This window comes from Malaya genurostris, chromosome 1 (assembly GCF_030247185.1).
Source record: "Malaya genurostris strain Urasoe2022 chromosome 1, Malgen_1.1, whole genome shotgun sequence".
NCBI classification, from domain to species: Eukaryota; Metazoa; Arthropoda; class Insecta; order Diptera; family Culicidae; genus Malaya; species Malaya genurostris.
In genome coordinates this window covers 45,050,279-45,067,833 of record NC_080570.1, presented here as the reverse complement: position 1 = coordinate 45,067,833, position 17,555 = coordinate 45,050,279, and the positions used below count along the sequence as shown (strand labels likewise).

General features: G+C 39.9%; 1 protein-coding gene across 1 annotated transcript; it reads right to left on the bottom strand.

Annotated features, from left to right (window-relative positions):
* Positions 1-13,236: 13,236 nt before the first annotated feature.
* On the bottom strand, positions 13,237-16,852 carry LOC131438445 (nuclear hormone receptor HR96). Its single transcript, XM_058608472.1, has 4 exons — positions 14,651-16,852; positions 14,111-14,320; positions 13,831-14,043; positions 13,237-13,764 (listed from the first exon to the last, which is right to left on the bottom strand). The coding sequence occupies exons 1-4, from the start codon at positions 16,379-16,381 to the stop codon at positions 13,564-13,566; spliced, it is 2,355 nt and encodes a 784-aa protein (XP_058464455.1). The 5' UTR covers positions 16,382-16,852; the 3' UTR covers positions 13,237-13,563.
* Positions 16,853-17,555: the final 703 nt, after the last annotated feature.

The following is a 17,555-nucleotide window of genomic DNA, read 5'->3' as shown; positions in this document are numbered from 1 at the left end:
TTCTCCTATCCGGGCCGGATCGATCGATGAACGGCTGGAAATTGGAAACAGTCAAGTCTGGTAAAATTGATTATTGATCCCGTGAATTATGCGATGTAAAAGTTTTTTAATCCGGGATGGGGGCTGAAAGTGGTGATTATATTAATTTGGAACACTCAACTTTCACGCTCCGTTGATTGGGTGCAATGAAAGTGTGATTAGCAGATTGGGGAAGAAAGTGACGATGAAAATCACATCTCGAAAAATGTAAAGTTGAAAATAAATTTTAGTAATTGCATCACGCACATTCGTCGTAGTACAATCGAATAGGTTTAGAATTAGTGTTGAGAAATCCTTTTGAGAAAATCTTTTTCGATTCATAAGTGAATACTAATAAAAAAATGAGCCGCTGATTCAAACGGATTTCATAACTAAACGCTAGCAAATCGAGCTCACATGGCTTCGTACTAAACAAAATATATTTTGTTTTCACCTAACAGATAATCGAAATCATTTTGGTGAGCAAAAACAGGTCTCGCTAACTCCAACCGCTCTGTCGGATATTTATTTTCTCTCAGTTTTTCCTAGCAAATTGAAGACTTTATGGGGCTCATTGCCAGTCTGTGATCGATTTCAGATATCTGTGGAAATCAGTCATTTTTAAAATCTATACAGAAGCTATCTGTCTAAAATCTGTTGAGAAGCTGTAAAACACAGATTAATCTGTGAACCAGGCATCTCTGCCGGCATGTACACTTCGGTGAAAATATCCAACTCAAATAATTTGAGAGCTCTGCTCTAACACTTTGGCGTGATTTAGTGCTAGAGGTGAAAGAAAATAAACACGCGCTCCCATGATACGTGTACACTTTATATAACAAAGAGAGTGAAAGAGAAGAACTCTCGTTGATGTTGTCAGTGCAAGGGGAGAAATTATACTTGCTTTTCATCACACACAGAAGATGGACATCTCTTCTTTGGACACTTAAATTGTACCAAAGTCAAATATACTATTTATCAATATGGATCACTGTATTGAAGTAAAAGTAATAAGTATAACATATTCTTATGATTACTGTATTGCACTGCTATACAAACTATTTATTAAATTTTTTTCAGAGTTCGGTCTGTGTGTTGAGAGAAATTCAATTACTTTTTAGAAAATATATATCGACATTTCGAATTTTGACTAAAAGTTTAAACTATTCGTAAAACAGCTCACAGCAAGGGGCAAATCGCTTAGTATATAAACTTTTAATTCATACACAATTTTTAAAAATACAATTTTCATTTACATTCTAACTTTCCCTGAGAGAAAAGATAATGTGCAGTTCATTTAATTCAATGTCTCGTACGCAATGAAAAAAATAGCGCAATCAAAGTAACTTGTAATACAACGCCCGTAAAAAAATAAACCAGTCATTTTACAGCCTAAACAATTGATTCACAATTAGATCTATGGGTTACACAACATTTTAATTGTATCTTGACCAATTTTTTTCATTTCCGACGATTCAGTATATTGTTTCTACGATTCACAATTGATTTTATTGTACACGTGATGTTTCAGACAATATACAAACTGTAGATTAGATTGTTTTCGAAGAAAACATGTATGAGGACATTTTATGATTTGAATTGTTACGATACTTAACAACCTATACATTCTATTGTAAAAAGCATATTCACAATTAATGAAGTAGTGTATAACAATACTTTAAAATAATTTTCAATGGTCAAAGCAAAATTGTGGAGGGTTTTGTAACAACAAATCGTGTTGTTTTTCTACAATATTTTTTATTCGGGCGTTAATTTAATTTTAATTTTGTTGATATATTCTATATATTAGGAGTGATCTGCAAACATTGCCCTCACAGGCTATAAGTTTCGTCTTTTCAGCATTATTTATAACATTCATGAGCTAAGTTGGATATTACTTTATAACTCCTGAAAGTGAAGACGATAGGTCTAAACGAGCGTAATTCTACATTATTTATAGGCGATATTTACTTTCGTCAGAAAAAAACACACTAAAATATAAAAATGTTCACACCTCTATGTGGGCATCATGTTCAATTATTTATGACATTTCACTTCTGGGTCCACGCTAAACGCAAACTATTAAACATGACGAAACTAAAAGCCTATTCGTTACGAGATGGTGTTACTGTGATGTCTTTTCCGATTTGTATTGGATTCGTTAAAACGATCCATATTGATATATAATATATTTGACCAAAGTTCAAGGTTTTTATCACTTTCTATAGACGATCCATAACGTCGCCACTAGTACACGTGAAAGCGCATCACCTCAGTCTAGAAAATTACTATGGAACGGACACCAAAAATTACATATATTAAAGACATAACTGTGTTTTAGTTATTAATTGAATTATATGATATAATTGAACCATCACCACAAAAATTTCATAGTAATATATAGGATCAGGGTCATTTCGCCGAAAGCCATTTCGCTGAAAGCCGTTTCGCCGAAAGTCATTTTGCCGAAAGGGTTATTTCGCCGAAAGCCATTTCGCCGAAAGGGTCATTTCGCCGAATCCTGAAATCGTAATTAGAATTGATTTAAATTAAAGACAAACGAAAGATCATAGCGTTAACGCTCGTTTTGTTAACCTACCATTGTACTTCTTGAATAATGATTGATTGTTGTACTCTTGAATAAAGATTGATTCATGAACCTCAGAAAGTAGTTCCCAAGAAAACTTGTTGACTATTAGCTAGTAAGCATCAAAGCAATTGCATAGGTGTATCTACTAGGTAAATGTAGGTGGTATTATCCGTTTATTAAGTGAAAATGAAAAAATACTAATGCGGCTACGCCACATCGTTTTGGTTCATGTGCTGTCCGACCTCGCTACCGCTCGTTCGGACCTAACTAAAGCAAAGAAACCAAGCTTTGAGTAGACCGGGCAAACGAGGTGGTTACAGGTTTGTATGCAAGAGGCCGCCGCTTCCAACGACTCAGCTGGAGTCATCTTGGCTTCGGTTATGTGGCTGCGCCACATCAGTTATACAGAAGACATAACATGCGAAATGACCCTTTCGGCGAAATGACCTATTCGGCGAAACGACTTTCGACGAAATGGCATTCGGCGAAACAACTTTCGGCGAAATGGCTTTCGGCGATATGACCCGCTCCCGTCATGACGGACTTCCAGTTTAATGAAAGTTTCCGCAGAAAAAATTGGTAGCTTCTGAGAATAGCAAGGGGTGCATTTTGCCACGGGGATGCGTTTTACCCCATCTTTTCCTATTCCATTTCGAATGTGATAATAGTTATTTTTAATTACAGATTTGTAACCAAGAAGCCACCGCTGCCGATGACTTTCCAGTATAATAGAAATAGCCAACTTTTGAAAAAACATTTTCGGCGTAATAAACCCATTCAATCAAACAGCTTTTTGCGAAACGGTTTTTGACAAAGCGGCAAGTCACTCTAAGGTCTGGACTATCTCTGCCATATAAACTTATCTTATCCGAAATAATCTCACATAATCCCGTGCAATCTTTCCTAAACTTTCTTAAGCTCGCTAGTCTCCCACAAACCCTGCTTGCACCCTCGTTGAACATAACTCAAAATTGAGTGACACACCACTCAAATTCATAAAAAGTGTACGTACTCTAGGCTTGAGTTACTACCTATCTACTCATTTTTGAGTTAAGGACGAAGCTGTCAAAATAGTTTTTCAAAATTTGAGTTCCTTGCAGATCCTGTAAATTTGGTTTGAGTTCCGACAAAGTTTATGATGCATTGTACAGCAGTCCAAATCCACCCTCCTCTTATAACGGCGCCATCTTGATGTGAGACTAAAATCTGAGTGTTAAGAATCAGCTGAATGTTAAAAACCAGCAACATAAATAAACAATCATTATTCCAATCGTATTTCTATTGTTGCGGTCGTTTCTCCTACAAAAACTTCACTCTAAAACATATCAGACATTGTTTCATACCATCAAGTGGAAGTAGTTCTCACAAATCGAGAAGTGACAGTATATAAAAACATAGTATTTAGGGCTCAAAACACGAAGAGCCCTACGCAAATGGCTGGGATTGGAGAGACAAATTTGGTTTGTAGTTGAAACTTAGCCACATATCCAGCTCGGAATGATGTTAATTGAAAGATTTGTATTTCTACTTGATGTATAGTGATGGTAACTTAAATTCTTCGTAATTTTTTATTAATGTGCTGAAAATTGGTAAAACATGTACAGAGTTTACAGAGCGTGTCAGTAAATGTCTCGTAAGATTTACATAGGATTTACCGATATTCAGTAGTTTTTTGACAGATGACCGTATTAGGCTTTCTGACAGCTCACTTACTTAGCTCACAAATGCAAATGAGATAGGTTTGTTTTCATCAGGAAACGCCAGCATTAAACACGATTCAATTTAATAATATTTTTAGCCGGATATTACTCACGTACCCGACGTCAAAATGTTCCGTGAACTTGACGTTGTGTGCCATAAATTGGCATAAATGACAGAAATATGTCAACGCTATTCTAGCAACTATTTGAATCAAATAAGATTTCTTCCTGCTGTCTGAGTTGCGGAATTGAACCATTTTGTTTCAACAGACCTCGTAGCAAATTCTTAGTGTACAGAACCCTTGCATGGCTAGTGCAGTGATCCTATTGCAATTAAGAATCCTTCCAAGTCAGGACTCGAACATACGACATCTGGCTTGTACAACCAGCTCCCTATGCCGCCAACCCTGGATAGCTATTAAAATGGTGGAATTTAAATCATATAAATAGTAAAATTTGGATAAGTTTGAAGAGCTGTGAATCTTCAATTGGAATTGTGTACGGTGCAAATAGCTGTTCCTTGATAACCAATTATTTTGTTTTAATCTCCATCATTTGACCGAAATGATTAATGAAAAGTATTTAGATAGCAGTTTTGCGTTAGAGAGCTAATCTCTTCGATAAATTATACGCCAAAACTTTTTGTTCATCTTACTGCAAATGATGCCAATCGCCAACCGCATCCCTACGATCCCTAGTCAATAATAAACTTTTCTCTCGAAAGTGATTTGCAACAATCCTTTTCTCGAAGATGTAATTTAAAATTTGGTGATTGCGGGATCCATCCTGCCCGCAGAAGCGTTTTTTCCCATCCATCGTTAAGTGGTTTTGAGAACGTTTCTCGTTTTTCCGGAAGGCCAAAGAGTGATTATATCTATTTCGAAGGAATTGTGAGACACTGACAGTATTCCATCGAGAGTTGAATTATTTTATATAATTAAGTTTACTGGTTTGATTATACTCCAAAAGGTTCTGATACCAAAGCGTCATTTATGATACTTTCTTAGTCCAGCACGTTCCTTCCTTCAAAAATCATAATACAGCATCTTCTCATCTGAGGTAGAAAACGACAGTGAGTAGTTGGTTCGTGTAAATAGGAATGGGAAAACGGATTAACCCCGAGTGCACTATAAATAAAATTTTCGTGACTGCTCATCGTATGCCGTTCCCGCTGGAAATGGGGAGCAATATTTGCCGACGAATGCAAGATGGTGCACTCTACTTCGACGTAGAATGGATTTCCACCCATCCATCTCAGGCCAAACCAGACGGGAAAACTTACAAAAACACTACATCACAAGAGGAGCTGCTGTTCACTTGCTATCTCTGGTTTAATGTCACATGATGTGACACTCACATCACGTACTGGAGGGAAAACTTCTTGTTGGCATAACAGTACGGACGGGCTAGGGCGGTGCATTTTCCACCCTCTATTCGTTTCAAACCTAATTAATTGCAAACAATAGCTTTATATCTATTAAAATTTTCATTGGAGTCTGATGAAACTGGTCTTCGGCTGTATGAAATATACGATTTTTTGCATGATTTTCAAAGAATAAGCTATTTGTGTGATTTTTAAAGAAAAAGTTCCTGTAAACGATTGTTATTTTTTAACACAGATTTATTGCACGATTTCAGTTCTCAATGTTTGTACCATCAGCATCTGTAAATTTTGAAAGTTTTCACGTGCCAGCACACGCAAATTCGCCAATTCAAGCCAAAGCCGAGTGGCCGAAAGTTACAGTTGATAGGATTTGTGTCCCAATTCCGAAACAGTAGTTTGGGCCCGAGCTGTCCCTGAAGTACAACTAACAGAAATGTACGTGTTGAGCTCGACCGAGCTATTTACTGTTTGTAATTGTGGAAAACTGCAAGGAAGAATATTTACCCTCTTGCGTCACCGACAGCCGAGCGCCTCGTGCGGTCTAATAAATATGTGGGTGACCAGGATAGTGCAGTGGTGTTCTGAAGGTTACGTGATCTTATATTGGAACACAGTAGGGAATGTTCGGAAATATTTTCAATATTCGAATCCAGGACTCAGATGTTAGCTAAATCGAATTTCGATGAGCCAATGTTTGTATGGAGTAGATTCAAAAGCTACCAACAACAAATAGAGAGTTGAAATAGATCAAACATAGAAACTATTAAATTAACGATAGTGTGCAAATAAAAATCGTATGATATGTTGTTGAACGTTGCAACAGCAGACCGTATTATTTAACATCATTGAAAAACGAAATGCAATCACAGATGATCCATTTTCAAGCAAACCCATTTGCAGAAGAAATTTAGAATTTGTAACTTCAATAGGATTTAAGTTCAATTTGTTTTTAAGTCCTGTCAATGTGGGAAATATATGAGTACATTTAACAATCACTGGACAATACAAAGAGAAAGCCTGAAATCACGAAGTGTGATATGGACGAACATATTGATTATGTTGGTTATACAGGGTGATTTTTTAAGAGCTTGAGAACTTTTTTAAACAATAAAACGCATAAAATTTGCAAAATCTCATCGGTTCTTTATTTTAAACGTTAGATTGGTACATGACATTTACTTTTTGAAGATAATTTCATTTAAATGTTGACCGCGGCTGCGTCTTAGGTGGTCCATTCGGAAAGTCCAATTTTGGGCAACTTTTTCGAGCATTTCGGCCGGAATAGCCCGAATTTCTTCGGAAATGTTGTCTTCCAAAGCTGGAATAGTTACTGGCTTATTTCTGTAGACTTTAGACTTGACGTAGCCCCACAAAAAATAGTCTAAAGGCGTCAAATCGCATGATCTTGGTGGCCAACTTACCGGTCCATTTCTTGAGATGAATTGTTCTCCGAAGTTTTCCCTCAAAATGGCCATAGAATCGCGAGCTGTGTGGCATGTAGCGCCATCTTGTTGAAACCACATGTCAACCAAGTTCAGTTCTTCCATTTTTGGCAACAAAAAGTTTGTTAGCATCGAACGATAGCGATCGCCATTCACTGTAACGTTGCGTCCAACAGCATCTTTGAAAAAATACGGTCCAATGATTCCACCAGCGTACAAACCACACCAAACAGTGCATTTTTCGGGATGCATGGGCAGTTCTTGAACGGCTTCTGGTTGCTCTTCACTCCAAATGCGGCAATTTTGCTTATTTACGTAGCCATTCAACCAGAAATGAGCCTCATCGCTGAACAAAATTTGTCGATAAAAAAGCGGACTTTCCGAATGGACCACCTAAGACGCAGCCGCGGTCAACATTTAAATGAAATTATCTTCAAAAAGTAAATGTCATGTACCAATCTAACGTTTAAAATAAAGAACCGATGAGATTTTGCAAATTTTATGCGTTTTATTGTTTATAAAAGTTCTCAAGCTCTTAAAAAATCACCCTGTACTTGAGAATAGCACCGAATCTTTAGATACTTCTGTTTGTTAGTATTTTTCTCAAATTGAATATTTTGGATACTTTAATAGAGCTGCAAAAATTACTTACCTAAAAATAAGTGCTTAAGAAAAATTTTATTACCCCAGAAAGCAACTGGTGTCTGAATGACGAAATAAATAGCTAAACTAAAAATTTTATTGAACTGTTTCAACTAAACGTTTTCTTTAAAACAAGCTTTGGATCAAAATGAATTCAGAGCTATATTTTTGTCTGTTATAACATTTGTCTATGTGTTTTCAAATGATAAATAATCGCATGTTGTAAGGTGAGAAGCTTTTCAGAATGAATAATTATCTCTGCTGGCAACATTGATCACGAGGAATGTATTATTCATAACAGGGAGTAACCGGAATAAGAAAAGAAATATTTTTTCTGGAAAAAGAAGCCAGTTGTCTGTTCCTGTCCTAGCCCAGGACGAGTATATCCGAAGCACAGATACCCGCTTGTGAGAAATTCTGGCCGCCAGCCCACTTGTACGCTGCGGGCAGATTTCCCCCCAGACGCCTGGCTATGTCTGCCAGCCATTTTTCCGGCAAAAGTCTGGCAACGATGCAACAACCGTTTCCGACAGAAAATTTCGCCTAGCAGTTATTAACGGTTCTGTTTCTGTCGGATTCTTGCCATACAAGATTGGCAGAACCGTTTTGAATCGGTTCTACATTTTTGGTGTCTTAGTTATATTTTTTCAATAAAAAGTACATATGAAAGGCAATAAGTTATTGCCCTTCATATATACTAATTATGGAATATGTTATTGCCAATAACATTGCTTTCTCACTACCAAACATACCCATTTTTCAATCTCATTTACCTTGTCTCAAGATTGGAATAAAACAAAGAAAAATAAGGAAGAGAGAAATTTCGCCTGGACAATTTTTTACAGCAGCCGGCATGCAGCCAGCCTTCTGACGGTTGCCAGAATTCCTCACAAGCGGGAAGTCTTGCAAGATCGCTCTTCCTTCTTTTCTTCTGTTCGACTTCATTTGATATTCGTCAATATTATACTGTACATCAAAAACTGAAAATGAAATAATGAATCGATTCAAAAGTATTCTCCTAGTCTTATATGGCAAAAATTTGACAGAAACAGTACCATTAATAACCGTTAGATGAAATTCTCTACCGTAAGCGATTGTTGTATTGTTACCAGTCTTTTGCCGCAATTATGCCAGCATTCCGGCAAAACCTTCTTGCAGACGTTGCTAGGCGTCTGAGGGAAAATCTGCCAGGCACGGGTAACAGATGTTCAGGCTCGGAAAAATCTTCTGAAACCTGTGAAAAACGATAACACTTCTTACTTACTACAGAAATTCTTCAACTACAAGTATAAGGTGGATCTCGACCAGTAATATGGTCAGTCTAGGCCAATGTGATATAAACAGGTGGAGCAGACCACATGGCTTGCTTGCGTTTATAGCCAAAACTTTGTAAATAGTTCGGTATGACGACATACATGAAAATGTTTATTTGATTCAATGTCATCTAGTTCGAACGGTGTGACGAAAGCAAGTACGTGATTTTTAATTTTACTTGGCTTGCTGAAGAAACTTAATTTCACTAACACAAAAGAATTGTATTTGCCCCACGTGGTTCTACCTCATTGAGTCTAGGCCAGGCTCTAGCGCAAGACTTGAATTAAATTTTTTATCATGACGTCACAAATGAACAACACGACCAAAAATGGTTACTCAAAAATGAGTACGATCCCACTCATCTACAGAAAAAGTGAAACAACTCTAATTTAGAGTAACTCCTTAGTTACTAAAATTTGAGTTCTTCCACTGGAAACGTTGTTTGGGTAAAATCTGCTCATTTACTTAGTAAAACTTTATTTGAACATGAGCCAAAAATTGTACTCAAATTGATGTTTCTATGCCCGGTGAAAAATGAATGGCGACCCTAGTGGAAAATGGGTGGCCAATATATTTTCTGATGTAAGAGCGACTCACACGTGGCATCAGTCATTTAATTTAATAATATTTTTAGCCAGACGTGAGCCGAACTCACGTACCCGACGTCAAAATGTTCCGTGAACTTGACGTTGTGTGCCTTCATAAGAATTGCTTACAATTAATGGTGTTGTTCCGTAACCGTTCCATGTCGGTGATGGGTGATTATCACGTTCTCACGTCTGGCTAAAAATATTATTAAATTAATCTTGACGTCGACCGAAGTTTATCAATCGTCTGAATTGTGTTTAATGCTGACGTTTCCTGGTGAAAACAAACCAATATCATTTGCATTTGTGGTTGTAAGCGAGCTGTCAGAAAGCAAAGATATCATACTAACAAGATATCTAGCTCTCACATTTCCCGAACAAATCATTGGCAACATACTTTTTTGCGAGCATGGCTATGTTGGATATGTTGAATGTGATGCCGTGCGATGGCGTTACTGAACTGAAGATTGATTTCGCTCCAAACTGACAGGGTCTACAGAAAGCCTAATTTGAATACACACGCTTAAAAATAGTTACTCAAAAATTTAGTAAGATACCACTCTTCTACAGAACAAATGGAACAACTGTTAGAATTTGATTAATTAGCACTAAAATTTTGCGTGAAATTTTATTTCACATATCAAAGTGTTTCAAAGAAGGACGAATCTAGCATTGACAGCAAATGGAAAAAACGTCATCGAATGTTTCGGCCTTGGTTTCAAATCGTATTTAGAAATTATCGTATATTTTCAGGTATATTTTTGATTAGTCGATAAATTGTTGGTTTATCTTTGAAAGGCATGCAAATTATACCCCTTTTCTTCTATGACCACTGAATAAATCACCATAAAAATAGTTTCGCCCTTTTTCGATTTGTTTACTTTTATACTTCCTGTGTGAAATTACGCCATTCCGCCTTTTTCGTGAAATTGGCCCATCACGGCTGAAGTATCACAGAGATCCTTCATGGGCCCTTCTTTTGTGAAACATCACGTACGACGGAAGACTGGCTGCGTAGTACGAAACTGCAACTTGCGCATCACAGGACGGAGGTGATGGTGATCAACAATCACAAATCAGAGCAGAAGATGACTCCGTGATCTCCTTCAACTTACTTACTTACCTAACATCTATAGTCCTGGGGTGTCCTTTGCTGTATCACGCATACGTCTCCACATAACTCGGGCCATGGCTGCTCGTCGCCAGCCACTCAAGACTGATTGATGCTTCTGAGATCACCCTCCACTTGATCGATCCACCTTGCTCGCTGCGCTCCTCTACTTCTTGTCCCAGTCGGATTAGATTCAAGAACCATTTTCACTGGGCTGTCGTCCGACATCCTTATGACATGTCCAGCCCATCGCAGACGTTCGATTTTAGCTGTCCGTGGTTCTCCTAGCAGCTGCTGCAACTCGTGATTCATACGCCGTCTCCACGTTCCGTCTTCCATCTGCACTCCGCCATAGATGGTCCTCAGTATCTGCCTTTCGAAAACACTGAGGGCGCGTTGGTTCTCTGTCAGCATAGTCCAGGTCGATCGAAGGGATTTTCTGAGCCCAAAGTACGCACGATTCCCTGCCAAAATACGTCTCTGAATTTCTCTGCTGGTGTCATTATCGGCGGTCACCAGTGAGCCCAGATACACGAACTCGTCAACCACCTCAATATCATCACCGTCTATCAATATTTATTGGTGGGATGCGTAGTGTTTCTTCTCTAGAGCCTCTTCCTCTCATGTATTTTGTTTTTGACGCATTCATGGCCCAATATGCCTAGCTTCAGCTTTCAGTCCGATGTAGGTTTCCGTCATCTTCTCAAGGTTAAATGTCACAATATCCATCGTCAGAGAAACCAAAAAGTTGTACTGACTTTCGGTAGATCGTGCCACTCGTGTCTCTCACCGCTTGATTCCTGTGTGGTTTTCTGTATCTCTTCGTACTGGTGATCTCCTCCAAGCGACCATTAAAGCAGCTAGGATTGATGTTGGAAGATAAACTCAGTTTCGGAAAGTACGTCGATTACACCTGCAGGCGAGTCTCAACATAACGACGCTTTTGCAAATGATGGTCAACAGTTTGCATGTGCGCTCCAGTAAAAGCAGGTTACTGGTGGGATTGGAAGTCTCGATTCTCAGGTACGGCATCCCGGTAACGTCCACGGCTCTCAACGTAGAACGGAACGCGCGTCGGTTCCGGGAGAACTTTCTTCGTCGGGAACTAACCGAGCAGTAGTCACAGCTATGCAGTCGAGTCGTTGGAGCGCCAGTTAACCGGAAGCCATGGTCCAGTCGGAATCAGCCGGACCACCTCGGCAGAACTTCCTTCGTCGGGGAACTCTACTTCAGCGTAGATTGGGACGCAACTCCAGCTCGGATCGTCAGAGCGCCAGTGAATCGGAATCCATCCTCCAACCGGAATCACTGGATCAACCCAGGTATTATTTCGTTCGATTTGTTTACGGGCATCGGTTCCGGGAGAATTTCCATTGTCGGGGAACTTTTCATCGGTATAGGCTACAGAATTATCATCGTCCAACGAATCGCAAGCCATCCTCCAACCGGAATCCCCGGACCGACCTAGACACCCAACTGATCGACCTGTTGGAGCGAAGCGAGCAGTTCAAAGTCGAGAGCCGAAATAGTCGAAACCGGGAACAAAACAGCTCTTAGTGTATGAGGGAAAAGTGCAGATTTTCATACTAGCGATGTACCATGCCAAGGAGAGTGCTAGGAGTACCGGAGGCCTGTCTGCGATTTCCCATAAATCATTTGAACTCGGTTCACTGTCAGTTTCAGTGCGTCATTTGAAGCAAAACAGTGGGCCGTATGAATAAAACGTAGCATGCTTGAATTTCGGTAGTAAATGCTACATGTGGATCATGTTCCTGTCAAAACATGCGGCAAACTGTAGTATTTACTATAAGTTTACGGTAGGTAGCTCTAGAGGTTGCTACTCGTGTGTTTGCTGATAAAGTGAAGTACAGAAATAAAAAAGTGGCATTTTTACAGATGTAAGTACGTTTCTTGCTTTGTGCATACGGTATGCAGTAAATGTTCAAATTCGAAAGTAACATTAACTACATGGTCGAACTTGTTTTTTATTCATACCAAACCGCGTTATACTCTGTGGACTTTATTTTTGAGAAGATACTACAAACAACAGACTTTACTACATTTTATTCATAACGGTCCAGTGTGTCTGATCGCTACATGCGTCGTAACTAAACACTTGAATTTTATTGCTGAATCTCGGCCAAAAATGCCAAGATTTGCACCGCCGAGTGCCCGGTAATCATTTTGGTAAAATGTTAAGTTACTGAGAATATCAATCATCCTAAATTTGTTAACTCGATAGTCCCACCAGCGATGCCAGACAATTGTGTTATTTCTGTAGATTGACATTTTTCTCGGAAACTCCAGGGGGCAAAACAGGTAACGATTTTTTTTCTGGTCGTCAGCATTAATCAGTTAGTATATAAGTTGCTTTCCCCTATTACATATTACAAGTAGGTTTTCATCCACTTAGGTAGATTAAGAACAGGGGTCACAAATCAAACTCAATTTCAATTTGTGATAAAATAAACAAGCAATTTATTTTGTATAGTCATTGTCTACATAGAGCTCTGCCTAAACGTAAGTTTTATCATAATTTATCATTCTAACAATAGTACGGCTTTCCTTTGTTTCGCTACGCTGTAAAAAATATCGTACTTTATAAATACACAACTTTTCTAACTCCATTAAAGCTTTACAACAACCTTCACTAGACGCACTTAGAGCTACCTATTTATTTTTTTAGGAAACTAGAATCATTTTCAGTAGAACCAGCTATGAAATAACCGTATTTTGGGATGGCTTATGGTTTCCGGCAATGTCTCCGGAGAGCGGCTAATGCACTTTCAAATCGAAAATCTCTCTCAGCAGTGGCTCCACCTGAGCCGGGTTCACATCAAGATAAACGCTGATGATTTCGTCGTTCAACCGATGCAGCTCGGAAATTTTCTGCATCAACTTCAGAAATATCGATCGAGCCTCGCAGCCCGGATAGATACTTTCTAGGTACCGGCGCAGCAAGTAGTAGTACGAGTTCTGTAAGATAAACAGTAAAGCACCGGTATCCGGATTTAATTTAGACTATTCGTGGTCCCCATGTACCTGCTCAAGCTTTATCACATCGGAATGTACCGTTTTCGGTCGGTCAGGTGAAAACAGTGTTATGGCACACATTATCAGAATTATATTCTCGTCGGAGCGCCATTTTTTCTCGAACGTACGAATGAAGCGTTCGTGCTCCTGGTAAACGTTACCCTTGGCTAGTTTCAACACGTCCGCCCGGATGCTGGACATCTCTTCCTGGCTGTGCGGAATCTACGGAAAGGAACAAAGAACGATCAACATTATGTTGTTCTGCCACAGTCCGTCCGCCATAAATCACCTTCCAGCTAGCCCTATCACAGTCATACTGCATCGCCGACCGAAGAATCATCATCTCCGTGCAGCCGGCCTTCAACAGTGCCAGTTGATCTTCCTGGCACATATTCTTAAATGCACTGATTTTCTTGGACATTTTGATCAACCGACGGATTGCTATGGCGGTTAGGTTAATTACCTTCAGCAGCAACGGGTCGTGCTGATTTTGATTGGACTGTAATGTGAGGCAGAATCGTGGGAAATTGTGATTATTGAGGTGGCATAGAGGGATATCATTCGAAAAAGGTCATTAACAATCGAAGAACATTTTTGGAACAGAAGATTAGACTACCGAGCACGCGGAGAAACTGTTTTCGATATGAATAATCAGTTTCTTCTCAAGTGCACCAACAATTGTAAACATTGAAGTACACACAGAACTCGGCGCATGTTCCAAAAGTACCTTTATAGTTCAACATAAACTGCTAATGCACTGATGGGTCGAAGACGAAACGTCAACACAGACATTCTCTAGTTCATTATTAGTCTCATAAAATGTACCTACCTTTATCCGACAATCTTCGGATATAAGTGATCCCAGATCCTCGTCAACCGGTGCGTACAGCGCCTTGTTCGCCACTATCAACTCGTTGAGTTTTGCCCGTTCGGCATCGTTAAGCTCAATACTGTTCGTGACCGATTGTTGCGGTCCCACCGACGACGAGGAGGCACCGGATGACCCCAACGTACTGCCATTGTATCCTTCGTACTCCAACCGTATTGCTTGCATAAGAATCGATTCCAGCGTGTTCGGCAGAACGGATCGTCCCTCTATGTCCTGAAACAAATTGACGTCCGACTGTTCCGCAGCTGTTCGATGGCAGTTCGGTTCCGCCGGAGATGCACCCAAATGCAGAAATGAGTCGAATGAGGGAGAGGATGTTTCGCAGTGCTGTGAAGTAGAGGAGGGCGAGGCGTTTTCACTTTGCGATGACGGAGGAATGGATTGTGGATCCATTATGAGCGATCTGATAGTCTCTGTGTGAGGATCGTCTTCATTATGCTGAGATGTATCGGCCGCTTCCTTGATGGTTTCGATAACATCCGAGTGGTTCATCATTTTGTTGATCATTTGCAGTGCTTCTGCGGGAGCGTTCATAAACTTGTTCATAATCTGAACGGCGTCCTCAGGTTGGTTCATTAGCTGTTGCATAAAATGCAACACTTCTGCCGGCGAGCTCATAATCTTACCGATGATTTGAAGTGCATCGGTTGGAGAACTCATAAACTGCGCGAATACTGTCAAAGCGTCTAGCGGAGAGTTCATTATCTTACTGATGATTTGCAGTGCATCGCCAGGTGCAGTGATAAAGTGCGATATCAGCTTCAGGGCGTCACACTGCGAATTGATAACTTTGGACATGATGAAAACGGCATCCTTCGGCGTTTTCATCAAGCTGGCGATTGTTTGACTCGCATGCGTGGGATAGTTAACGATGCGATTCACAATTTCTTCCGCACTGGATTCCAACGATAGCACTGGTAGCAACGGCTCATTACCGTTCTGATTTGCTTGCGTTGAGCAATCGGTTGACTGCGCTGGCAACGCTGTTATCACTGATAAGAGGTCTCCATCCACGACTTGCGTGTGAGACAAATTATGTGATGCGGTTGATGAATTACTGATGTCATTCGCCGAAGTCACACTGTTAAACACGTTCACATTCGGCACGGTCAGACTGGTTATAGCGGATGCAGTTCGGTGCATCATTTCCGCCGAAATGTAATCCGATGGAGAATTGCTCCAACAGTCGGAATCACTGCCTTCCCTTTTTATTTTCATCGGCAAATCTGACTCCATCATTCCCACTCCCTCCCCCGACATAGAAGCTATTCCGTCGTTAGAGTTACCGCCGCCACTGCAACTGCTGCCTCCGCTTTCGTTTATCATTCGCTTTTTTGCTCTGTTTTGTTCAATCTTACGCCTTTTCAGTGCTTTATCCTCTTCGGACATAATGTACTCTTTCTTCATTCCAATTTGAAAGCACTTGTCCAGACGACACTTCTGACAGAACCGTCTAGTTATTACGGTAATTTCGCAACTCTCACTGAAGGGACAGGTAAATCCCTTCGTCGACAGAGCGTTTCTACGGAAAAAGGCCTTACAACTTTCGCAGGTCATCGCGTTAAAGTTGTACCCAAGCGCTTTATCGCCGCAGACACTGCAAACCTTGCTTACTCCTCCCGGACCCATAATGCCGACTGAGTCCGATTTATCCGAATTTTCGGTACTCATGATGCTTTATCTCCTCCAGCGGCAACACCTCGCGTACTGTGCGGCTTATCAATTCACCGTCTTTTTTTATTACTCACTTTTCCACCGTTCTGCCAGCTTATCGGATGATCGACTCCGCTATAATCAATATATTCATGGTGATTACGCGTCGTGACAATACAGGGGCAGCAATAATAAAAATATTTCCTTCATTTCGGTGGGCTCCCACCGAAATAACCACCGACGAAAACCAGCTGATTTTCCTGCACTTTTGCTGTCACCGTCACTGGAGCTCAATTGCTGTCACTGTGGCTAAGAACACTTTTGCGTTCGTCTACGTACCCACAAATCAAATAATCAAATTTAATTATATTAAATTGAACATAAATAGCGTCGACGAGCACTTCAGCAGCTGTTATAATGGTAAATAAAAAAATAGTATGAGTCAAGGCTCGCGAGAATCGCACTATTCGAATTGATATGATGAATGAGTGAACATACCGAATACCGATGAGGAGAAAAACATATTGTTCTGACAGTTCTCGAAACTCATGCATTGTTGAAGTTCAAATGCTCCCAGGGGTGCTGAGAGATTCGCCACACAAATGTGTAACTGTCAAATGAATTTGGACGCAATTCGATGTTTCCAGCTATACTTTTATGCTATGAACCAGAGCTAAAAAAAGTCATTTTCATTGAATCTCTCAACGGATAGTTATCCGTACTTTGGCGATTAAACGTAGCCACACGACGAGATTTTCGCTTGTAGTCCAGTGAAAAGAAAGCCCATTGGACTATAAACGAAAATTATCTGGCAATGTAGCATAAGTTGCTGTGCAATCAATCGGCGTCGTCTCAAGTGAGGTGACACCAACCATAAGAAAGAAGAAGAAAACATTCGAAAATGACGAGAAATAAATGTCACTCTCAGCTGCGCTTGCAAATTATGAGAACGAGATTCATGTCCAGTCAATGACAACCGGAACAGTACTTTCAAAAATGTGTTTTTTCTTTCATTTGTTCTTTCAGTCATTTACGGTGTTCAGTGAATATCCCATAGTTTGCAGTGCCGATATTCAACCGAAGCTTTGAGAATCTAAAATGACAGAGAAAAGATTCACAATGACTTTTACCTGTTGGCACTCGAATCTGTTGTAGTTTTGGTTTCCAAAGAGGTTCTGGGGTGTAGTCACTT